The sequence below is a fragment of the Anabas testudineus genome, chromosome 18, assembly GCF_900324465.2.
Source record: "Anabas testudineus chromosome 18, fAnaTes1.2, whole genome shotgun sequence".
Lineage (NCBI taxonomy): Eukaryota > Metazoa > Chordata > Actinopteri > Anabantiformes > Anabantidae > Anabas > Anabas testudineus.
Window position 1 is genome coordinate 10,142,063 of NC_046627.1, and position 25,548 is coordinate 10,167,610.

The 25,548-nt window shown below is 35.9% G+C and overlaps 1 protein-coding gene and 1 long non-coding RNA gene across 2 annotated transcripts; both read right to left on the reverse strand.

Moving 5' to 3' along the window:
* Window positions 1-162: 162 nt before the first annotated feature.
* On the reverse strand, window positions 163-25,548 carry LOC113168301 (Fc receptor-like protein 5). The gene is made up of 10 exons (XM_033326516.1): window positions 25,262-25,548; window positions 24,941-25,186; window positions 20,595-20,843; window positions 20,404-20,433; window positions 20,248-20,316; window positions 14,168-14,221; window positions 13,658-13,924; window positions 13,333-13,578; window positions 2,203-2,451; window positions 163-170 (listed from the first exon to the last, which is right to left on the reverse strand). Exons 1-10 carry the CDS (start codon window positions 25,422-25,424, stop codon window positions 163-165), a joined length of 1,581 nt encoding a protein of 526 aa, XP_033182407.1. The 5' UTR covers window positions 25,425-25,548.
* Window positions 10,151-12,187, reverse strand: LOC113156991. The gene is made up of 4 exons (XR_004463444.1): window positions 12,115-12,187; window positions 11,805-11,867; window positions 11,470-11,537; window positions 10,151-11,333 (listed from the first exon to the last, which is right to left on the reverse strand). It is a non-coding gene; the product is annotated as an uncharacterized LOC113156991 (long non-coding RNA).

Below are 25,548 nucleotides of genomic sequence, written 5' to 3' on the forward strand. Positions count from 1 at the left end.
AAAAATAAAGATGTACAATCTGCTTCACTGTCATTTAAACACTAAGGTATTATATTAAACATTTTATTTAGAGAAAATGACATTATCAATTGTAGTATCTGTACCTGTCATCTTTGTTACAACAGTATAGATCACCTCCGTATATTCAGCTATTTTTGTGTCTTAACTACCTGAAAATAGAGAAAAACTGGTAAAAATTTGAATTTGGTTTAAGTGTTTAAAAATTTGTATGTATTATTATGAGTTAGATGTTCATTTTAACAAACAACAAAACAGTTTGCATTTGTTATCATTTTGCTGATGATGGCATTTATTTCTTTTAACTCGAAGTTATCCATGAGCAACTATTTCTGTAAGTATTAATAACACACACACACACACACATATATATATATATATATATATATATATATATATATATAAACACATACATATTTTACATAAGTATATAACAGAAAAGCAATAGTGATACTTTAATTGGCACCTCCAGTCCACTTAAAATATCAATTTGTATTTTTTGTTGAAGATTTTGTTGCAGAACTCTAGAATTATAAAGCATTCATGTAGGATTGTGTCAGTGCATTATTACCCCAACTTAAGGAGGCTCTCTTACCTTTACTTATACTTAAATAACCTTTTTGCTTTCAATGAAAGTTTGTTCAACTATAAAAAAAAAAAAAAAAAAAAAAAAACTTACAAACAAAATGCACATTATAATCAAATGTCTTCTAAATTAAGTGACTGTTTTATAGTGTCATTAAAGACACCTCATAGTATTGGTGAGAAATTTGCCGTTTTTTTAAATGCCTCTCTACTTGTCTTCTGTATAGACAGTGAAGTGACACTACTCTGACACTATCTGTGGAGGTAGCTTTTATAGATCAGGTCAGTACGATGGTCAAGTAAAACTCACTAAAGTAAAAATATGAAGTACACAGAGTAGCTCTTATTATAAAGCTGGTGCTGCTCTGTTCTTAGAAACAGCATGTTCATGGTTTTACCAGAGAGAAAAAAATGTGGTTTCTTTTTTCCACTAAAAAGTAAGTGTTCTGTAGATGGGGTAGTTTACTGAACAAAATGCACTGTCTGAGTCCAGGGCATGCTTTTTACATTAATAGTGAACATACACATTATATTTTCAGAAATGTTGCAATTTAAAAGTCTGTTTGTTGACACTCGTGCCACTCCAGCAGATAATGATGCTACCAGTGTTTCAATACGATATTAAACATGGAACAGATGAAAGTGATGATAACAGCATTATTCTCTAAAAGTTTTGCACTTTTTCTTCTGAGTATTAGATTAGATCTTTATTGCTGTGTCCATTATTGCACCTGGATGGTAAAAAAAAAAATTCTGAATATAATTTTGAAATAAAAGAGATCTTGAAGCTTAGAATCTATGTAAGTTATTTATTCCTTTGTACTGATTCGAAAATGTATTTGGATTGAAATATTTATAAATAATTTCACTACAATAAATTGTTGTATAGGATTCATTTAAGTTTATTAAAGTAAATAATTTGTTTAAATTTCTTAATTGTTAGAGAGTCCTAATAGAATTTTCTGTACCTCTGTGTTTGTAACGCTGAAGTAGTCCCACGGCCAACAGCAGCAGCACAACCATAAACAAAACGGTGAAGATAACTGATAACACAGTGGAGAGTTGAACGGATCCAGGGTGGAGAGGAAATGGAGAAGTCTCTTGGACATTTTGAGTTGTTGTCCCTTGAGGTGAAGGATTATTTTATGCTTTTGAATAAATACACAGTACACAAACAGTAAGTTTAGTAAGTAGTCATAGAATAATGAGTAAGTAATATTAATATTAATATAATTTAATTATTGCATTACATTTGAATAGCTGGAAGAGAGGAGCTCAATGTATCAGTAGAAGAATACAATACAAATATTCTAACTATTATTATTATTATTATTATTATACATTAATTTTATTTATTTAATTATTTTTATTTATTTGTTTGTTTTTCTCCTACCACAGTTAAGGCAATAATTACACTGCAACCATTAGAAGATACCACAATTCTATTAAGTCATCTAGCTAGTTAATTTAAATTGATTTACAGGGAAGGTGCACAACCATATACTAAATGACATGGCTTGGGGTTTAGCGTCTCACCCTAAAACACTTAACAAGAGGATTTACTTTAATTTAGCATTTTCTTCCTCTCACATGTCTCACCTGTTACAGCCAGCCAGCTCTCTGGGGATTCGGCTTGAGATCCTGAGATGCTGCATTTGTAGAATCCTTCATCAGACATAGAAATATTGTGAATGGTCATCTCTCCTGTATATTCAGTTTTAATTAAGTTGCCATTTTTATAGAAATCAGCTGGGAATTTGGAGGATGTTCCCTGTTTCCTACAAGTTAGAGTGGCAGTTTCTCCCTCCATCACAGGCAGAGCAGGACTCTCCAAGATCACATCTCCACCTGAACAAATCAAAACAAAAAAATAACCTCTGTGATTCAATGTTTAATATTGTTGCGAAAAAAATATATATATTTGCACTTAGTCATAATATTTAAGTATAGATTTTTAATTTAAAATACAATCTCAACATCTTACTGAAGTTATCAGCTGCATTTTGCCATTTCTTGATTAGTTTAGATAATTTAGTTACTGAACTGAACATACCAGTGACAATAATGTTGACAGTGTTGCTTCTCTCTCCTTCTTTATTTTCACAAAAGTATTCTCCACTGTGTGATACAAATGCAGGTTTAATATCCATCAATCCTGTCGATGTTTCCCACTGAGGAGAATTTGAGGGAAGCTTTTTCATCACTCTCCATTCAGTTGGTCCATGAGAGCCAACACAACTTAATGAGATGGATTCATATTCAAAGAACTGCAGCCTGTTTGGATTGATATGAAGAGAAGCTCTACCTGTGACAGAGAAAAGTAAGAAAATAAAAACAAGAAACCTATGACAGTTCCAAATTAGACTATTACTATGGAAATATATTCCAAGCAGAACATGAAGTAATTATTTTTTGGGTGTTCCCTCAGCTTCTCGTTGTTTGTTTCAAGGTGAAAGAAAATCTAATGTTAAAATGTAGATATGAGTAGAAAGCATTTAATATCTTATTTTGAATGAATCTCAACTGACCAGCTTTCTGCACATCAGAACTGTTCTGACCTTGAGCAGTGAGCAGCAAGAACAAATTAAACACTGGAGAGAAAACAGAGCATAGCTGTATGTCAGATATAAATATCTTTGTATGTAGTATTACACTGTTGAAACACACATACTATAGATGACACAAATGTCACTATCAGACATCCTTATTAGTTTTTAAAAGGTTAATACAGTGTTTTATAGTAGTTATTAATTAAATTGTCACCATTAATACAATTTAGTCTGTTTAACTGACTGTTATTTGTTGATGGTATTAAACAGGCAAGTGATATGTATTGATAATACACACTACTCTATTATGATGAGTTTAGAATGTATATTATAGTCACATTACATTCAACAAACTACAGCTTGTGTTTGAAATTAAAATACAGTTAATTTTAAATTATATAACGTCTAATATGTGTATTTACAGTTCTGTACCATATATGAACACACAGAGATTTGTAAGGAGTAGACACAGCAAACACAAAGACATCTATTAAGCTGCTAAATGAAAGAACCTAATCATATATTTAAAATGAATATTAAGAAACTTAATTAGTAAAACGCACATTTCTCAGATTTGACTTTAAATCCGGAGAAATAGGTGAATCAGTACTTACACAGTCTGATGTAGAACACTGTGACCTCCATACTGTCTTGCTGCTGACTGAGCATCAGTCTGAGTGAAAGTAAAATATGTGTAAAATATGGTGTAGGACTTCCTTTTTCTGTACAGAGTAGAGGCCACATCAATTTATAGCAGTATGCCTTTATACAACTGTATCTTACCTGTAGCTGTGCTTTTTTTTTCCCTTTCGTCCAGTTGTGATATATACACACACACACACACACACGTATATATACATAAACGAACAAAATAATAGTTAACCTAGTTGATCAAGTAGGCCCAAGAGCGATTCCACTTCCTCAGGGTCCTGAAAGGCAATGCCACAGACAAATAACAGCTGATGTCCTTTTAAAGATGTTTAGTTAAAAGTGTACGAACATACTGCATCAGTGCTTCAAAGGGCCATCAACAAAGCACAGAAAATCATCAGCTGTGCTCTCCTCTCCTTAGAGGAGCTGTTCAGGACCTGTTGCCATGAAGTAACCCAAAGCATTCTGAAGGACTAACTCCATCCAGCACATCCCCTGTTCCTACCATTACACTTAGAGAGTAGGTACAGGTCAACCATCCATTCAATTTCTTAACTGCTTGTAGCAGGAGTGCTGGAACCTCTTCCAGCTGTCATTGGTTCAGAGGCGGAGTACACCCTGGAAAGGTTGGCAGTCTATCACAGGGACCACATAAAGAGACTAAAGAGATTTAGAGTCACCACTCTAAGCTGCCTAACCTACCAAACATGCATGTCTTTGAACTGCGGCAGGTAGCCCAAGCACCCTGAAAGAACCCACACAAACACAGGGAGAACCTGCAAACTCCACGTGTGTTTATGTATATTTAAATATATATAAATTTCTGCATTTACCTCTTCCTTGGAGCGGTCTTATTCATACAAGCTTCCTTCACTTCCTTCCATTGCTTCTCTAGAGCCTGCTGTCTCAGGTATTCGTTAAGCATGCCATCAGTTGGGGCAATCTTCCCTGATGTATTCATTGAGCTTAGTTGTGTCTTCCTGGATAGTGGCTTTGATGCTCACTAATCCTCGGCCTCCTTCCTTCTGCTCAGCATACAGTCTCAGGTGGATGGATTTGGGGCGAAACCCTTTGTCTTGATGTCAGTGGCTTCCATCTCCTCATTTGGCCAGCTGTTGGCCATCCCCTGGCGGCCTCTTCGTGGTTCCCATTTGCCTGTGGGATTCCAAGATATTTGTAGCTATCCTCAACATCTGCTATCTTGCCTTCTGGTAGTTCTATCCGCTCAGTTCTGACCACCGTTCCTCTCCTTGCTACCATCCGACCACACTTATCCACTCCGAATGACATTCTGATGTCTTGGCTGTATATCCTGGTGGTATGCATTAGCGAGTCGATGTCTTGTTTGCTCTTGGCACACAGCTTGATGTCATCCATGTAAAGGGAGGTGGCTGATGGTTGTGGCATTCCGTAGCCAGTCTTGGTGATGATCTGGCTGAGGGGGGTTCAAGCCTATGCAGAACAGCAGTGGCTTATGGTATATGCCACACTTGATGTTAACTTGGGCAATCGGCTTGAAGTTGGCCTCTAGAGTTGTTTTCCACTTTCCTGTTGATCTTATACAGTTCCAAGCATTCCACGATCCATGTTCGCTGATTTTGATGAACGTCACGGTGAGGACATTGATGGACTGACAGACTGCATCTCTGACTATATCAATTTCTGGGTGGACATCCAAGTACCCTCAAAAACTATTCGCTGCTTCCCAAAAAATAAGCCCTGGGTCACTCAGGACATCAAAGCCATCCTGAATGACAAAAAGAAGGCATTCAGATCAGGAGACAGGGAGCCAGCAAAGAGGGTTCAGAGACTGTTTTCTGTGAAGATCAGGGAGGGGAAGGAGACTTACACGAGAAAACTGGAACATAGCCTTCAACAGAACAAAACCAGGGAGGTTTGGAGGGGTATGAGGACCATCACTGGCTACAAGTCCAGCAGCCAGGAGACTGTGGGGACTGTGGACTGAGCCAACAAATTGAATAATTTCTTCAATCGATTCCAGGCTGAGCCACAGAGCCCATTTCCCACTCCTCAGTCTCTCCCCCATACGACTCAGCCACCACCCTAACAATCTCAGCTGAGCAGGTGAGAAGAGAGCTGAACAGGCTTCACCCCACAAAGGCTGCGGGTCCTGATGGAGTCAGCCCAAGGGTGCTGAAAGCCTGTGTTCCTCAGCTATGTGTTGTTCTCCAACACATCTTCAACCTCAGCCTGCAACTGGAGAGAGTTCCTCTTAGGTGGAAAAAGTCGTGCCTTGTTCCAGTGAATAAGACGCCACGTCCCAGAGTCCTCAATGACTTCAGACCAGTGGCTCTGACATCACACATTATGAAGGCTTTTGAGAGGCTGATCCTGGAGTCCCTCCGACCTCTGGTCAAACCCTCACTTGATCCCCTCCAGTTTCCCTATCAACCTCAACTTGGAGTGGATGATGCCATCATACATCCGCTCCACCGCACCTACACCCACCTGGACAAGCCTGGGGGCTTAGTGAGGATCATGTTTTTTGATTTCTCCAGTGCATTCAACACCATCCGGCCTGCACTGCTGGGAGAGAAATTAAAAAACATGCAGGTCAACACTCCCCTGATTTCCTGGATCATGGACTACCTCACCAACCGCCCACAGTACCTCCGCCTGCGGAACTGTGTGTCTGACACTGTGATCTGTAGCAAAGGTGCTCCACAGGGGACAGTTCTGTCTCCATTCCTCTTCACCCTGTACACCTCAGACTTCAGGTACAACTCAGAGTCCTGTCATCTTCAGAAGTTCTCTGATGACTCTGCAGTTGTAGGATGTAATAAGGGTGGAGATGTCACAGAGTACCGTGGAGTGGTGGACAGTTTTGTTGACTGTTGTGGACTCAACCATCTGCAACTGATCATCAATAAAACAAAGGAGCTGGTGATGGACTTCAGAAAATCTGGGAGTCCTGTCATCCCTCTCTCTATACAGGGGGAGGAGGTGGAGGTCGTGTCCGAGTACAAATACCTGGGAGTGTACTTGGACAACAAACTGGACTGGACCAAAAACTCATCAGCATTGTACAGAAAGGCTCAGAGCCAGATGTACTTCCTGAGGAGACTCAGGTCCTTCAACATCTGCAGCACCATGCTGAGGATGTTTTATTAGTCTGTGGTTCCAGTGTCATTTTCTATGCTGTGGTCTGCTGGGGCAACAACATGAAGGTGTCAGAAACTAACAGACTAAACAAACTGATCAGGAGGACTGGCTCTGTTCTGGGGGTGGAGCTGGACCCTCTACATGTTGTAGCTGAGAGGAGGATGCTGTCCAAACTCCTCTCAGTCCTGGACAATCCCTCCCAGCCTCTGCACAGTGTGTTGGTTGGACAAAGGAGCACATTAAACCAAAGACTTATTAACATTAAATGCTCCATAGAGCGTTACAGGAGATCCTTTCTACCTGTGGCCATCAATCTGTACAATTCCTCCCCCCTCTGTAGGGGGTGGGGGAAGTAAAAGTGTCATAAACTTACTGTGGATATATATATTTGGACCCAATTTCATTTATCTATTTTACATATTCTGTATTTATATTGAGTTTTTCTGTATTTATGTTATTGTGTATTTATATTGGTGTTGGATCTTTCCTGGTTGTGGTTCCTTTTCTTTCTGTCTGTTTTGAGAACAATGGTAATGAGGCAAAATAATTTCCCCCTGGGATTAATAAAGTTCTTTGAATCTTGAATGTATGAAGCATTGAGTCATAGGCTTTCTTGTAGTCAGTGCACAGGTTGGTATGTCTGGTCTTACAGTCTCTGGTGACTGCTTTGTCTACCAGTAGCTGGTGCTTTGCTCGCCTGGTGTTACTACCAATTCCTTTCTGGGCACTGCTCATGTATTGATCCATGTGCCTGCTCATCTTAGCTGCTGATGCCTGACAGGAGCTTCCATGTTGTGCAGAGACAGGTTATTGGGCGGTAGTTGGATAGGACTGCTCCCTTACATATGTATATATAAAGAAATTCCCCACCGTGGTGGTCTTCTGCTGCTGTAGCCCATCTGCCTCAAGGCCGACATTTTGTGCGTTCAGAGATGCTCTTCTGCATACCTCGGGTGGGACGAGTGGTTATTTGAGTTACTGTTGCCTTTTTATCAGCTTGAACCAGTCTGGCCATTCTCCTCTGACCTCTGGCATCAACAATGCATTTGCGCCCACAGTACTGCCGCTCACTGGATATTTTCTCATTTTCGGACCATACTCTGTAAACCCTAGAAATGGATGTGCGTGAAAATCCCAGTAGATCAGCAGTTTCTGAAATACTCAGACCAGCTGTCTGGCACCAACAACCATTCCACGTTCAAAGTCACTTAAATCACCTTTTTTCCCCATTCTGATGCTCTGTTTGAACTGCAGCTCAGATCGTCTTGACCATGTCTACATGCCTGAATGCATTGTGCTGCTGTTATGTGATTGGCTGATTAGAAATTTGCGTTAACGAGCAGTTAGACAGGTGTACCAGTGGCCGGTGAATATATATATATATATATATATATATATATATATATATATATATATATATATATATATATATATATATACTGTATACATGTATATGTTTACGTACAGTATATAGATATTCTATGTGTGCATATGATCTTGTTATTGCTCCATAATAAGGACAAAAACAACATATTTTCTTACTGAATGAGGACATTGATTTGTGGGGAGATTCATACATTGTGTGGGTGTCTGTGTGTGCATGTATGTATATATGAATTCTGTCTGTCCCGTATTTCATAGATGAAACATGACATTCATCAAGTCAACTCATCTGTACTTTCTTTGACATTAGTAGCAGGCCACAGTGGTGATATTTAAAGGCTGCAGCAACTCTGCTTGCTGCATGTCTTCAGACATGTGAACAGACAGAGCAGATGCAAAAAGGTGGTTAAGAGTTCCACACTCACGCCTTGACTAAACCAGAAATGTATCAGACAGGTCTTTGGTATGACTACCTGAACAATAAAAAAAAGAAAGGTAAAAATAGGTAAAAATTAGAACTTAATCTAAATTAATTTGAAGATGTGGGGATAATTAAGAGGTAGTTCACTATAGAAAAACAACACATCCATAGTAGTATTTTCACTATTTCCTTGCTGATGACAGTTTTTTTTTTTTTTTTTTTCATTTGGCCTAAACTGATTCATTAACAGGAATCAGTTTTTTGGCCTAAAATACAGTACTATTTAAATTCTACTGTGCCAATACAGTATTTTTCATCTGCCTAATAATATTTGAAGGAAAAAAAAAACAGTAATAATTTGTTTTATTTCATTATGTAAACCAAAAGTTCACAAACTCAAAGAAACATACAAATGTCAGTACTGCAGAAAAACTTTCAGGGGTGTACTGTACTATAATATGTAAATTATGTCATGGGGTTTTGTCCTTGTGTTACCATCTCAAAAGGAAAATCATATCTAGCTTAGCAAAGGCTAAGTGATGGTGATACGGTATTTGTGACCTCCAGTACATTATTGTTGTCGCTTTTGTTGCTGAATAATAGTAATTCTAAATTGAACTCAAAGTGAATTGCATTTAGTGTTAGTTATCTTAAATACTCCTTTCCACAATAACTACATATCAAATATTAAGGTAATGGTGATAACAATTTGGATAGGCGTTGGTTTAGGGGCTTTGATGGGAAACAAACACTTCTCTCCTGCATGAAAACTAGGCATGTTCAGCTGCCTTGACCTTCAGACCCTCACAGTTCACCAGACTATATTTTCCAAATAATATGCATGGTAAAATAGTCCATAATCAATATTGAAGACATCTTTATAAGCTTTACAAATCACTACAGATCAATCAGTATTTTGACATAATAATCAATAAAAAGTCACAACATCAGATCTTGAAGACTGTAGAATTGTCATATTTGTGTACTTCAGTCGTTGCAATTTTTGTTTTAATATGATACATTTACATTTGCTGTTGCGGCTGCTGTTGATTATTCATAATTTATACATTAATATACCATCAGAAGAATAACGCTCTCACTTTGTGTATCTGCTTTAGTTTGACTGAATATATTTAACCATACCCTTAGAAGCTGACCACAGAGCGTCAGTTAAAATGCTGCAGCAGCTCTTTTCTTGTAAACAGTGTGAGAAGAAAGTGCAGATGGAACAAGGTGGTTTAACTGATGCGCTTTTATAAACCACTAACATTTTAAAAATAGTCTCTGATAGCAACTGAAAATGAAACCCAATCATGTCTTGTCACATGGCATGGTATTAAATATTTGCTAGTCTGTACTTACAGTATTTAGATTTAATAGATTAATAATGACCACTCAAAAATATACAGAGATGCAAATTTATTTTAATATTTTATTCTTGCAGCACTGGAAATACAAGCTTAGCCTTTGTTTAATCAATAATAAAAAGTGATTTAAATGAAAGACTGAATCCCAAAAATTATGACAATTGTACATGCTACCTGATTTAGCAGTGCAAACTATGGTTGCACCTTGTACATAGTCTGTAACAGTGTTTTCCTTCATCCTAGAGTCAGATTTGTTCAATGTTTGTGGCCTGGAAACAGAACAGCAGCTGTTGCAAAAATGTTTTTTGTACAGAGTTACATTGTTGCCTCACTTCTCTTTTAATGTGTTTTATGTGTATATGTGTGGATTTTATCTTGTTATTGCTACATAATGAGGACCAAAACAACATATTTTTCTTACATAATGGGGACAATGATTTGTGAGGACTTTCAGCCAATCCTAACAACATCAAATAGCATTTTTCGGGTAGATAGGTTTTAGGTTTATAGATAAAATTATGAATTAGGTATAGAATAGGCATTTGTTTGTATGAATTTAGTATATTGTAATGCATTTAGAGACTTTATTTTGCCAAATAAGTTTCCATCCCACATATAGAGAGACAAGTTTGTGTGTGTGTGTGTGTGTGTGTGTGTGTGTGTGTGTGTGTGTGTGTGTATGAGTATTTGGATTCTGTTCATCCGGTATTTCAACGATGAAACGTGACATTCATCAAGTCAAAACTAATCTGTTGGCCACAGTGGTGATATTTAAAGGTTGCAGCAACTCTATACTGGTTAACAAAGTATTCAGACATGAGAACAGACAGAGCAGAGGAAAGTCATTTAACCGTTTCTCCGCAGTAAATGTCTTACTTAATATAGACACAGATGCTGAGTATTTTAAAGCTCTCGAACACAGCTGCCAATGAGAATCATTTATATTTTCAAATTAATGGTTTATATCTCTGTTGTCTTTAAGACGGTCTTTTACATAACTGAGATCTTTGTATGGCACTTAGAGAGAGGCTATAACGTTTAAAAACAGGGATCATTTGTATTAATAGTACAATACAGAACTATATTTTGGTCCAAATTAACCTCAAACGTGTATACTGGGGTTAGTTTTAGGGCTGTTCATTCTTTTTGTACCCTTCTGGTTTTCCTATAGTTCTGCTGTTCCATCATCAGCCCAAGAGTCATCAATAAAACTGTGCATAACAACCAGGTTTATATCTGTACAAAAAGGACAAAGCACAATAAAGTGAAATTGATTGGATTAGCACAACTACTAAGCTTAATAATTGTAATTATTTTGTATGCTTCACTGAATCTAAAATGCTAACTAACAAAGAAATAATTAATACATTACCTTGTTCCTATAAGTAACAACAGCATATGTTGCTTTGTTAGGATCTGATACATTCACCTCTCTAGAAACTGAGAAGTAAAGAAAAAAATAAACATCCAATAACATGTACATTTTATATTGATGAGATCTATGAATACATGTTAAATTTTACAAAACATTGACAAAATTGTAGTTACATTTGATATAAATTACTCTATTGATGACACAAATATTTCATAATGAAATAGCAATTTTTTTGTATGAAAGTTGGAAAAGCTATGTGGATTAAATTAATAATCAATCATTTATTTTAACTTGAAAATAATATTAAATTTGAATACATTTTGTTAACATACCATTCTCATTCCTCTCTGTTGTAACAACACTATACGTCACATCTACATTTTCTTCTCTGCAACCTGAAATGTGAGCAAAAATACTGTATTAAGTAACCCTTGTAAGATTAATAGAAAACCAGTAAGCTGTTTAATGTAAGGTTACTTGTTAGTAGAATACAGAGTGTGAACATATAACGGGAAGACAATTTCTAAGATGACACAGTTTATAGATAATACATTTAGGAAATAAAATTACATTTTCATTTAGGATTGCATTCCCATAAGTGTCCCCTTCAAGCCCTGTTTCTAAATGCTGTATTTTCTGTACCTTTCTGTTTCTGATATCGACGCAGTCCCACCAGTAACAGCACTACAGCCACACACAATACGACAGGGACAATAGTCACCAGGATCAAAAGCTGAGTGGAGCTCGGGTGGGTACGATCATTAGAAATACCTTGACCAGCTTTAGGTGTTGCCAGTTTAGGTGTTGAAGTAATAGATGCTGTTAAAAGATGAGTTTGACAGTTTAGCATTTTATCCAAACGTGAGTAGTTAACAATTGTTAATGAGAAATTCCTGAGTAATTCACAATGACGATAGAAGAAACAACTTAACTGAATGGATAGGTTGGTTCATTCGATTTTAATTTCCTTAGAATTACACTAAAAAATACTTCACACTAAAAATGTCCTTTTGTTTTGCTTTTTTTTTTGCTATATGCTACATTTTATTTACTTTATTTTGTTTCTGGGTTTTTTTTTATACTGTATTATTGCTATTATTATTCTTGTAAAGTATTCTATAACAAAACATTGTTATTACCAAAGTCAAAATCTACTTTATTGTCAATTCTAAACTCTATTTTCTCTCTCTCTCTCTACTCTTAACTTGAGTTCATTAGAACCAAAAAGCTAAAATGAATGCAATGTGAAACAGCAGTCCTGAAATAAGTACAATAAAGTCTGTTTTGCTCAAACTGCTTCAGAGAGTTGTTGATTCAACTGCACCATCAGTTTGGAGGATGCATGTCATGCTGCTGAACTGCAGCATACAAAGTAACGTGCTTTTATCAATCAAGCATTAATAACGTGGACAAAATGATAGCGGACCAGACAAAAAAAGTAACGGTTTACTCGTATTCTGTCCTTCTTAAAAGAATAATTAAATAAATAATTTTATTACATAACTACCAAAATGTAAAGTGTTTCATCAAAAAAAAAAAAAAAATGTTTTAAAACATTGAGAGTGAGCCCTAACATTGTTACAATGTTATGAGTTTGTAAACCATTAACACTTGTTCTACACTAATTCATATAAAAAGAAAATAAAAAATCAATGGTAATTTTTCAATTCAATTCAATTTTATTTGTATAGCACTTTTTAATATTGACATTATCGCAAAGCAGGCCTTCAGGCTAACTATATAACTGCTTTTATTTTTATTTAAAAATCCTCTTAATTGAAATTTTAAAAGCTTCAAAACTAAACCAAGCTCCAATGGAGAGGTTTAGTACAAAGCATCATCTGAATTAAACCAACTCACCTGTGACAGTCAACCAGCTCTCTGCTGATTCTCCAGCTCCAGAGATGCTGCACTTGTATAGTCCTTCATCAGACATGGAGACGTTGTGGATGATCATCTCTCCTGTAGAGCTGCTCCTTATGAAGACACCATCTTTATAGAATTCAGCAGTGAGGTTTGAAGGAGTCTGTTTCTTTCTACAGCGCAGAGTCACATCATCACCCTCCATCACAGGGAGAACAGGACTCTCCAGGATCACAGAGGCCGCTGAACATGAACATGTGTTTTGTGAATTGTTTAAAGCTGAAAATATAAAGTTTTGAAGTGATTGTTGTTATTTACATACCACTGACAGTGATGTTAACAGTGTTACTTATCTTCACTCCTTTAATTTCACACCAGTACTCTCCACTGTCAATTCCTGGATATGCAGTTTTAATCTCACAAGGTCCTGTTGATGTTTCCCAGGTAGAAGCACATATTGTATCAACTCCCTTGAGTTTCCTCATCACTCTCCATCCAGTCAGTCCATTCAGTCCTTCACAGTTGACAGTGAAGGTCTCATATGCAAAATGCTGCTGTCTGTTTGGATCAACCTGAGGAAAACCTGCACCTGAGACATAAAGAATGAGATGTAATAAATAACATTAAATTACCAAATATTTATGGTTGAAGGAATTTGCTCTTTAAAGGAGTAATGGTTATATCCATGTGCGCTACAGAGACATTATTACACACCCACTATATTAAGGTCTTTAAAGTTCTGAAATGACAGACATGCATAAATGTAACATGACAGAATTTATGGATATTAGTTTTATTTTCTATAAGCAGTTGATCAAAAACTGTTTCTTACCATCTTCAAATAAACTGAGGTGAAGCTGTGTACCCAACAGCAACAACACAATCACTGGAGAGATAAGAGAAGTGTGTCTAAATGTAAATATCATTTCTAATGTTTGTTATATTTTGAGTTGAGTGGTTTACCACTCACTATAACTTATTAACAGTTCCTTCTCATCAGATAATTTACATAACATTTTATTTGTAACAAACATCAGTCATCGGTTGAACATTATTTAATTACAAGTGAATTTAAAACATTAATTTCAGAGACAAACCAACTCAGTACTCACACTGTCTGAAGCAGAGAGCTGGAGTCCTCATGTTGTCTTGCTGCCGTCTGAGCATCAGAGTGAAAAACAGCAGACGTAAAATGTAGGTGGGATCTTCCTCTTCCTCTGTGCATGATGGTAAATGTAGATGCAAGATCTTCTGCAGAAGCCATGTCTACGCAAAGCAGCCCTGTTTTAATATCTGCTGTTAAATCTTCTTGTCACAGTTTTCTTCAGGAATCTAGGTGTAATGTAGGTACCACAGACTGGATCATTTGAGATGTTTAAACAGGGTCAATTTAAAGTAGGTATGAACTTCCTGTTTCTTCTTGTGACTGAAGCAACAATACAGTTAAATTACTATTGAGTCTTTAAAATTTGGAGGTTCTAAATGAACATTAAATTCCTACATTCAACACTTTAAACGCATCTTAATGGATTAATTAAAAATCCATTTTGTTGTTAGAGTGAAAAACCTATAGCTATTCTTTCTCAGAGCGCGGGTCTTGATCACATTGTAATCATCAGCTGGAGTTCTTTTAATAATTCTGTTATCACTAGTTCACATACAAAGAAATAAAAAAAAAATAAAAAACACTGCATTTCATGTAACACAACTTATTTTCCACAGGAAGACACATGCAGAAGCTCAACTTATAACCTACATACATAAAGTCTAATCTCAAACCAGATAGAAGATACATCTATTTAAAATAGATTACACGTCTGTTGAGTATGTGGTTTATGTTTTACATTTAGATCAAGAGCCGAGGTAAAAAATAAGCATGTAGCAGAAGTACAGTAAGTCTAAATTCTCAGTTATTGTGAGACTCAAAATCAGCCTCTGTGTAAACAGCGGCAAAGACAGTGAAACAACATCATCAAACAGTCCAACATGGTCATTTGTTATCCTTCGACCTCTCACTGATAATTAACAATCCGAACTCTGATGATGTCCCCACACGTTACTCAACATGTCCTTGTGACCTGCTTGTGACTCATTGAACTTGTTAAATAAAGGAATAGCGTATTTTTGAGCAATATAAGGCCGAAAAGACTTCAATTTTCTCAAAAGCCGACAGTGCGCCTTGTATATGGATCAATATTGAATCGCAACAGGTCTCGCAACAACGGTAAACAGCCGCCGACTCCATTTACCCTCGTAGAAGAAGTAGCACGCAGTGCATGCTGAGATATACAGTATGACTTCCGGTAGGGTGCCGGTGTTATGCCGAGTTTTGCATGCCTGCTGACATCTGCATCCCCCACTCTAATCAGGGAGGAGGATGCAGATCTCGGCAACTCCGAGTTGCTAAATATTGCACCCCCTCCCTTATTAACTGTAACACACGTTATAGCCAAATGCTGTCATTTGTCCATCTTTTAGATTATTTTAAGCTGACAGTGAAAATTCACAAACGCAAAAGTGTGAGTGGTTCAAATCATACCGAAGTTTGCACATCTTGTACACACAACACTACTAATCTGCTTTAGCATTTTTAATAACGCAAAGGTAACGTGTCTTACAGGTAATAAGGGAGGGGGTGCAATATTTGGCAACTCAGAGTTGCCGAGATCTGCATCCTCCTCCCTGATTAGAGTGGGGGATACAGATGTCGGCAGGCATGCAAAACTCGGCATAACACTGTTTCATTTCCATTTGTGTGTTTGTGCAAAGACCCCAAAATGGCTCCTATTAAGAGACACGGTTATTACGCAGAGTTTAAACTCAAGTCGATCAGTCAGCAGTAGAACAAGTGAATAGACGTTTAACATTAATGAATCAATGGTGCGGTTTGTTGTCTTTACTGGAGTTGTGAACTGAGGAGTACATTGATCTCAACTACATTTTATCCTATCTTTTCTTTATGTAACTGAAAGAAACAGAAACTAAATTAACAAATAATACACATCGTTACACATTTCGTATGTTACACTCTCACACACTAGCTTGACTTGAATGAAGCTAATTACAATAACACGCACACATAATTTATCACATGTAACAGGTAACAAGTAACATACTTCTAATGACAATAAACATGTTAATACTTACAAAGACAAATGCTTTCCAAGGCACAAACGTATAAATCACACTCAGTAAATACATGAACCAGTTCGTTTTACTGTGGAAACTAAACTAGTTTAATTTACCGATGGAGAAAATACGTCAAAGCTGTACTATAGAACAGAGAGAGGAAAGAGCACACACTCTGCAACTAATTATCTTAACAAAGATCAACTAAAATACACAACTCTCATTGAAAATGAGTCCAGGGCATTTGTCGCCATTGGTAAGGGCAAGGCAAGGTGAGGGCAGACAAACCAGGCATGGACAAACATAAATAAAACAGAAACCCATAAAGTCCCATGGGGATATCTATGGAGCACAAAAGACATGCCCTCTAGAGAATAAGTACTACCACTGAAGTTGAAGTTAAATAATGTTAGTGGTTGACCACAATGCGTTTACAGGCAGGAGCAGCTCTGTACTTCTAAACAGCACCATCACATATCGGAACAGACGGTACAAATACCATAGCTGTTTTAACAGAAGTAAATTACTACCTCTTAAAAATATAGTGATACTGTGAAGCTGAGGGCTAAATCATTCTTTTTCAGAAATCTTACATGAATGCAATATTTGATTATTGTTTTCAGTGACTGAACATTAAGATTTAACAACAACGAAATACTGTCTGACTGATGAAACCGACTGATGAAACATTTAGGCTGTTAAGTTAAAAGTGATAACTTATGCAGAAGATTATGTACCCAAAATCGCGTACAAAAAAAAGGCTCAACTGCCGTAAGATACAAATTGTATGTACACAGTATGTAACATGAGTTATTAATCCATTCTTCAGTTATTAATCTTTCTCAGTGAAAAACATGACAAAATATAAATAAAAAAAAATCACATGCAATGCAAAGACATGTTCAGAAAACTAAACGGAGAGCATATTTTGTAGTTCAATAAACTAAATTTTAATCATGTATGTACTGTACATAACCAACTTTATACTGCTAATAATTGATAATAATCTTGCTTAATCAATAATTGCTAAATTGATTAAGCAAGATTTTAGATGATTTTAGAAACTAGATAGAAGATTGAGTAAATGTGATAAATTAATAATTACATTACTTCTTTCTTTACCTAACCAATGACAGTATATATTGCCTCATTTGACTCTGATACGTCGGCCTCTCTAGAAACTGAGAGGAAAAAGGTTTAGATAAAAAACACATACAGTACAGACCAAAAGTTTGGACACACCTTCTCATTCAAAGAGCTGCTTTTTTCTTGCCATAGTACAAATTCTAACAGTCTACTCAGTAGGACTATCAGCTGTGTATCCACCTTACTTCTGCACAACCCAACTGATGGTTCCAACCCCATTTATAAGGCAAGAAATCCCACTTATTAAACCTGACAGGGCACACCTGTGAAGTGAAAACCATTTCAGGTGACTACCTCTTGAAGCTCATCAAGAGAATGCCAAGAGTGTGCAAAGCAGTAATCAGAGCAAAAGGTGGCTACTTTGAAGAACCTAGAATATGACATATTTTCAGTTGACACTTTTTTGTTATTTATACAATTCCACATGTGTTTATTCATAGTTTTGATGCCTTCAGTGTGAATCTACAATTTTCATAGTCATGAAAATAAAGAAACCTCTTTGAATGAGAAGGTGTGTCCAAACTTTTGGTCTGTTCTGTATATGTACATAAACTATATACATTCTCATATTATGACATCTATGAATGCAGATTAAAAATTATAAAGCATTTACAATTTTAGTTACATTTCATAAAAGTAGTAAAAGTAAAAATGAGTTGGTCACAAATTGATTTGCTTAGTCAGTCTTTCAAGTCTCACTTTATCTGTACTACAAATCTAACAACAGTAGTAGACCATTTTTTGCCAAAGCTGCAGCCGAATCAAACTGAAATAATTTTGTTTAACTTGAAATTATTTAAATATAACATTTTAATAATCCATTCTCATTCCTCTTTATTGTGACAACAGCATTCAACACATCTTCATTTTCTTCTCTGCAACCTGACATATGAACAAACATACTGTATTATGTAAGCCTTACAAGCTTAATAGGACACCAGTAAAAAGTTTGATTGTTAGCTGCTGAAAGACAGAAATTAAAAAGGCAGATTTATAACCAGATATCTATACTTGTGAATTTGTAATCACCACTTAGCCTACTTGATCTTGTTGGGCTACATTTTTTTTTTTTTTTTTTTTTTTTGTCTCTCTTGTGAAGAACTTTGTAACATATGTTTAGAAAAGTGCTCTATAAATAAATGTATTATTATTGTTATTGCAGATAATAGATGAGCAGAATATAAAAGAAGTGGTGGGAGCAGGGACAAGTCTCTCTGTGAAGATTATCTGCTAGAAGATAATTATACAAAATAATTGACATAGGTCAACACCATGTTTAACTCTACTGTCTTTAATGTGTGTATTATGAAGAACAAGTATGTATGTAGTAAAACATAAAAATATAATTGACAAATTTAAAACTCAATGGCAAAGTCAGTGTTAACATCTGCAAATATTCCTTTAACAATAGCATGGCACTAGAACTTTTGCATTCCTGCTGATATCTTTAGCTTACCTGTTCTGTTTATGTAAGGGGTATTTGAGTCCTCAGATTTTGTCACTGAGCCATGATGATTCAGGATCTGCACTAAAATAAGAAAAGTTCTATGAATTTAGTGTTTTGTTGTGCGTTTTTAGGATTTTGCACTGGTTTACTCACACATGTTAAAAGTATATACTGTTTGTGAGATAAAAGCAGCAAACACGACCAAATAGAACAAAAACAAAACAATTAAAAACCCTTATATAGCTGCAATTAGTTGCTGTGGCAACACAATGAAAGCATCATAACATTTTTTACTTTTTACAGTGTAAAACAGTGTTTTAATAATTACTGTTTACATGTCTCACATTTGACAAACAGTTGCTTTTTTCGCCATCTCCACTTTTACATCAATATTCACCACCATCTCCTACAAAGATATAGTTAATGGTGCAGTTGACTCTTGACGTATCTATGTATTTTGGACAATTAAAGCTTTTTGCTCCCAGAAAGCAACAAGCATTACACAGACCCTGCTGTAAAGCTTCTTTTGATAAGTCTGTACTTTTCCAGTAATTAACAACTACTAATAATAATCGTTGAGGATTGTACCTTAAAATGACTGTGTATGGTGGTATTGTTTACTTGGAAAATACAAATTTCCCTTGTAAACAGTAGAAAATCACAATAAATATCTCATATTTAGATTCTCGTCTGATCTAATTTTCACAAATTAGGTTACTCTTAAGAGACGGCTGTGAGTCAACTCTAGATCACTAGAGAGTATTAGTACCAATATACATGGTTCAGTGGAGTTTTTCTTGAGCTGCAACAGTTGAAGGTTCAACTTTTAAATAGCCAAGTTATTTATGCTGAGTGTTACATTTTGTATTGGTTGTTTACTGTCTATGTTATATTAGCTAGCAGATAAGATTTGGACAAAGTTTGAACATATAGGGAAGCAGGGAGAGAGAGAGCTGTGTGGAGAGAACTTACGGTATTACTAGTAGTACTAGTTGTACTTACTGCTAGTTTGATCACCAAACCTTGCATTTTGCTTTTGCTTTAAGTAATTCAAAAGTAAGTGGAAACATGGCATAAATGTGACATATGCTATATTTGGTCATTATTACAAAGAAAGTGATAGTATCACAATAAACTAGGGATTTCTCACATAAACATGCAGTGTTAACAGCAATTTTATTTTGAAGTACCTCTTTTGCTCCTATGTTTGACATTACTGTCTTTCTCTTCCTGTGGATCAGCTACTACAGTGTTTTGGACTAAAATGCAGATAAGCAATTAATTCACACTTCAACATTTGTATTATTAAGAAAGTCATGTTGTACATACAGAAAGTTTCGACTCACTTGGGTCTGGTTTTGAATTTACATCTCTTTCTGAAAATTTGCAAACAACAAACTAAGCATGTAAAGAATTGTCTATGTGGCATCTTTGTCAGGATTTTATAAAACTGAGCAACATGAAAATTTATAATTTAATAGGCAAACAAAGTTATTTACTGTTTAATACTCGGTCTCTGTTTAATAAATTGTCTCACCTGTGACAACCAGCCAGCTTTCTGGTGATTCACCTTGTGATTGTGAGATGCTGCATTTGTAGAATCCTTCATCAGACATAGAAATATTCTGACTAGTGATTTCGCCTGTATATTCAGTCTTAATCAAGTTGCCATTTTTATAGAAATCAGCTGGGGCATTGAGGGATGTTTTCATTTTCCTACACGTTAGAGTCACAGTTTCTCCCTCGATCACAGGCAGAGCAGGACTCTCCAAGATCACATCACCAGCTGAACAAGAAAAAAATACAATCATACACTAAAATACTGATGAGTGAACATGAATTTAATGTTTAGTATTTTTTACATGCAAATACCATAGTCGCACTATATCATATTTTGTTAGAACAGATTCGTAATCCAAAGCACACTTTAAATATTTCACTGAAGTTTCCAGCAGCATTTTGCCGTTTCTGTAGATTATAACATTTCTTAAGTTAAGTTGGTGATCATACCAGTGACAGTGATGTTGATAGTTTCTTCTTCTTCATTTTCACCAAAAATATTCTTCACTGTGTGATACAAGGGTAGGTTTAATATCTCTCCTGTCAATGTTTCCCACTGAGTCAAATTTGAATGAAGTTTTTTCAAAACTCTCCATTCAGTCGGGCAATGAAATACCACACAACTTAATGAGAGGGATTCATTTTCAAAGAACTGCAGCCTGTTTGGATTGATATGAAGAAGAGCCCTACCTGTGACAGAGAAAAGTAAAACGTACATCACCAAAACTGATTTGTGTATGCAGTTGCATACTCAATCTTAACTTACCACCTTCCTACACATTGTAACTGTTTTCAACTGGAACAATGAGCAGCAAGAAGGCATTAAACACTAAAGAGACAAGAGAAGACAGTTGCATGTTACATATAAAGATCAATATATGCTGAATTATATTACCTGTATCACATCAAATTAAAAAAAACAAAAAAAACAAATTGATTAAAAGTGCCTAAAATTAAGCAGTTTCAAATTTTAAGGACACTTTACACATATCACAAATATTTCAGATTTTAGACACATTTTGATTTCAGAATAAGAGTGGGGGCAGTACTCACACAATATGATGCACAGAGCTGTGACCTTCATGTTGTCAACTTCTGACTGACTGAACATTAAACTGAGTAAAGACATGTAGAAAGTATGACATCTGGAAGGACTTCCTTTTCCGGTGAGGAGACCACAGCAATTTAGAGCACTGTAACAGTTTTTTTTTTTTCATTAGTTCATCTGAGCAAGATATTTCGATTGAACTAGTAAATTGTCAAAAGGTGAAGAGTTAGTTTGACAGATAAATTTGTGGAAAAGAAAAAACAAAAAGATTTTTGTTGGGGGGTTTGACCAATTCCTATACAGTACCTGTCATATTTGTGTGCTTGCATATTACAATTTTTGTTTTAATGTGATTAATTTACATTTACTGTTTCTGTGAACATGGGAACATGACAAATAATGGTCTCACTTTGTGTGTCTGCCTCAAGTCAAATTTATGTATTTAACCATACCCTTAGAAACTAACCACAGAGAGTCAGTTAAAATGCTGCAGCAGCTGTTTCTGTAAACAGTGTGAGAAGAAAATGCAGATGGAACAAAGTGGTTTAACTGTTACGCTTTAATAAACCACTAATATTTTAAAAATAGTCTCTGATAGCAGCTGAACACAAAAACTAATCTTGTCTTGTCATATGACATACTGCTAAAGAGACCACAGAGATGTATGTATGCAAATTTATTTCAACCTTTCATTCTTACAAGACTAAAAATACAAGTTTAGCTTTTGTTTGATCGAATTAGCAGTGCAAAGTATGGTTGCACCTTGTACATGCTTTCCTCCATCCTTCAGTCGTGTTCGCTGCAAAAAACAGCAGCTGTTACAAAGATATTTTGTACAGAGTTACATGCTTATACTTCTCTTTTTTATATCAGTTCTATGTGTGTATGTGTGCATATGATCCTGTTATTGCTACATAATGAGGAACTAAAAAACATATTTTTCTTACAGAAGGAGGACAATGATTTGTGGGGACATTCAGCCGATCCTCACAAAAACAACGAGTATTTTTGGTGTTCAGACTAGGTTTTAGGGTTTTAGATAGAATTAGGAATTAGGTTCAGGTTAGGCATTTGGTTGTCTTGTTATTTAGAGGAATTAGCCAATGAACTTTCACCCCACATATAGAAGAACAACTTTGTTTGTGACTGTGTGTGTGTATGTGTGGATTCTGTCTGTCCAGCATTTCATAGATGAAACGTGACATTCATCAAGTCAAAACTAACCTGTACTTTCTTTAACATTAGTAGTTGGTCACAGTGGTGATATTTAAAGGCTGCACATGTGAACAGACAGAGCAGATGGAACAAGGTGGTTTGAGTGTTCCACACTGACGCCTTGACTAAACCAGAAATGTATCAGTCACGTCTTTGGTATGCACATCTTATGAGCATGTCACAGAACTGATACCTATTTTAACATCTAGCTGTGTATTAGTACTAGTCTATTATTTCTTTTATAGGCACATACTGTACATTTCACTTTTCAGAAAACACCAAACCAAACACCAACGTCTTTCTGCAGATAATAGAAAAATGAATCAAGTAAACACAGCTTAAACAGTGTAGCTATTCACTTAAGTGTCAACCCAAATACTGCATACATTCCTGCATTAAAAATTTGATGTATGTTCAGCTCTAGTGACATTTACTGTAAAAACTAAGTTGGTTTAATAACAGTATAGATCACCTTTGTATATTCTCTTGACTACCTGAAACTTAAAAGCAAAAATAAATTAAAAAAAAATATATATATATAGTCAGTGAGTAAAAATTTGAACTTAAACAGAATTAATTAAAAACTGAGTGGATAATTGAGAATTATCAATTATAATTATAAGATAATTATTTCACTATTGCTTTGACTCATAAACAAGAACTGGTTCTCTAGCCTAATAAAGTTTTATTTAAATTCTACTGTTCAAATTCCGTATATCTCACCAACTAATTAAAATACTGTATTTGTGACCTCACGTTCACTTACAATATTCATTTGGATTTATTGTTACAGAATTTCTTGCTGAATTTTAGGATATTAATCCTGAACTGAACTCAAAGTTAAGTGCATTTATTGATAGAAGTTTTCATAAATAACAGTTTTTTCACAATAACTACATATAAAATATTACGGTCACAGTCATTAAAATTTGGGTAGGGGTAGGTTAAGGCTTTTGCCAGCGCATTTGATGGGACACAAACACGTCTCCTGCTTGAAAACTGGATGTGTCCAGCCCACCAGACCACATATAAGGCACAGTACTCTGTGCTTTAGGTACTGAATGTAAATCATAATCATAGAATCATCTATATCTAGATAATTTTAAGATAGTAATCTAGATATAGATCTTCATCTATACAGAGAAAAGAGGAAGTGTGTTTATAGTATGTTTTTGTTTTAATCCCAAAAAATCTAAACCTTCAACAAACTAATTTTATTTCCTGTACCTCGGAAATGAAGAAATCCCAACATCAGCAAGTTGTGAAGACAACAAATAACTGGGTGGAGAGCTGAATTGAGATGGGGTGGGAAGGAGTAGGTAGAATCTCTGGACTGTTGCCAGGTCAGTCATTCTAAGAAGCTCAAATTATCACTTGCATATGTAGAATGTTAAAAAAATACAAGATGTATGTTTTTTAAGAATAAACACATCTGTTGGGTATGTAGTTTAATGTTAACGGCTGAGGGGAAAAAAGGCCAACCACTGAAAGTTGACACAGTGTGTGATGCAAAAGAAATGGTCAGAACATTATGTGATTATCTCATAGTGTAGTTGTTGCTTTTTGGTCTATTGAATGAGATTTTCATTCAAAAACAAATTAACAAAAGCAATTATGTCAAAGCTGCATGGTTATTACCATGCTGACTAGTTCAATATTCTCCTTACTATCATTCATTTTTGCGTGACTCCTAGTTTCCCACAGTGAAGTAGTCCAACCAGCAGCAGAAGCAGAGCCACCATCACTATGGTGAAAACAGTCCTCAGGATGAGATAAGTATGACAGGAGTGGTCTGAGGGGACATCAGTCTCTGTGTGAACTGCTGTAAAGACAGTGGAACAACATGAAACAGTCAAACTCCTCATATATTAATGTCACTGATTAATTCAAATACTTTACCTGTGACTGTTTCCAGTCCCTGTTCTTCATCGGTTAGAACAGAGACAACATGAAAATATAGTTTATTACTTTTGCTAAGCTTCAAAATTTTTCTAAACCTCTCTGGAGAGGTTCAGTCTAAAGCTTGTATGAGTAAACTTATCAATCATCCACTGTCTCACCTGTGACATTCAACCAGCTCTCTGCTGATTCTCCAGCTCCAGAGATGCTGCACTTGTAGAGTCCTTCATCAGACATAGAAACACCATTGATGATCATCTCTCCTGTAGAGCTGCTCCTTATGAAGAAACCATCTTTATAGAGTTCAGCAGTGAGGTTTGAAGGAGTCTGTTTCTTTCTACAGCTCAGAGTCACATTATCACCCTCCATCACAGGGAGAACAGGACTCTCCAGGATCACAGAAGCAGCTGATGATGATCAACATGAACACATGTTAAGAATTGTTTAATGATGTTTTAAAGTGAGTGTTGATATTTACATACCACTGACAGTGATGTTAACTGTCTTACTTCTCTTCACTCCTTTCATTTCACACCAGTACTCTCCACTGTCAATTTCTGGATATGCAGTTTTAACCTCACAAGGTCCTGTTGATGTTTCCCAGGTAGAAGCACATATTGTATCAACTCCCTTGATCTTCCTCATCACTCTCCATCCAGTCAGTCCATTCAGTTCTTCACAGGTGACAGTGAAGGTCTCATATCCAAAGTGTTGCTGTCTGTTTGGATCAACCTGAGGAAAAACTGTATCCGAGACATAAAGAATGAGA

Excerpts from the sequence above, each read along its gene's own strand:
- LOC113168301 (XM_033326516.1), bottom strand. The coding sequence starts at position 25,424 with ATGAGGAAGATCAAGGGAGTTGATACAATATGTGCTTCTACCTGGGAA. Across the intron at positions 13,579-13,657 it reads TGTTAACATCACTGTCAGTG|CGGCCTCTGTGATCCTGGAG; the intron begins GTATGTAAATAA and ends GTTCATGTTCAG. Across the intron at positions 2,452-13,332 it reads GAGCTGGTTGACTGTCACAG|GTGGAGATGTGATCTTGGAG; the intron begins GTGAGTTGGTTT and ends TGATTTGTTCAG.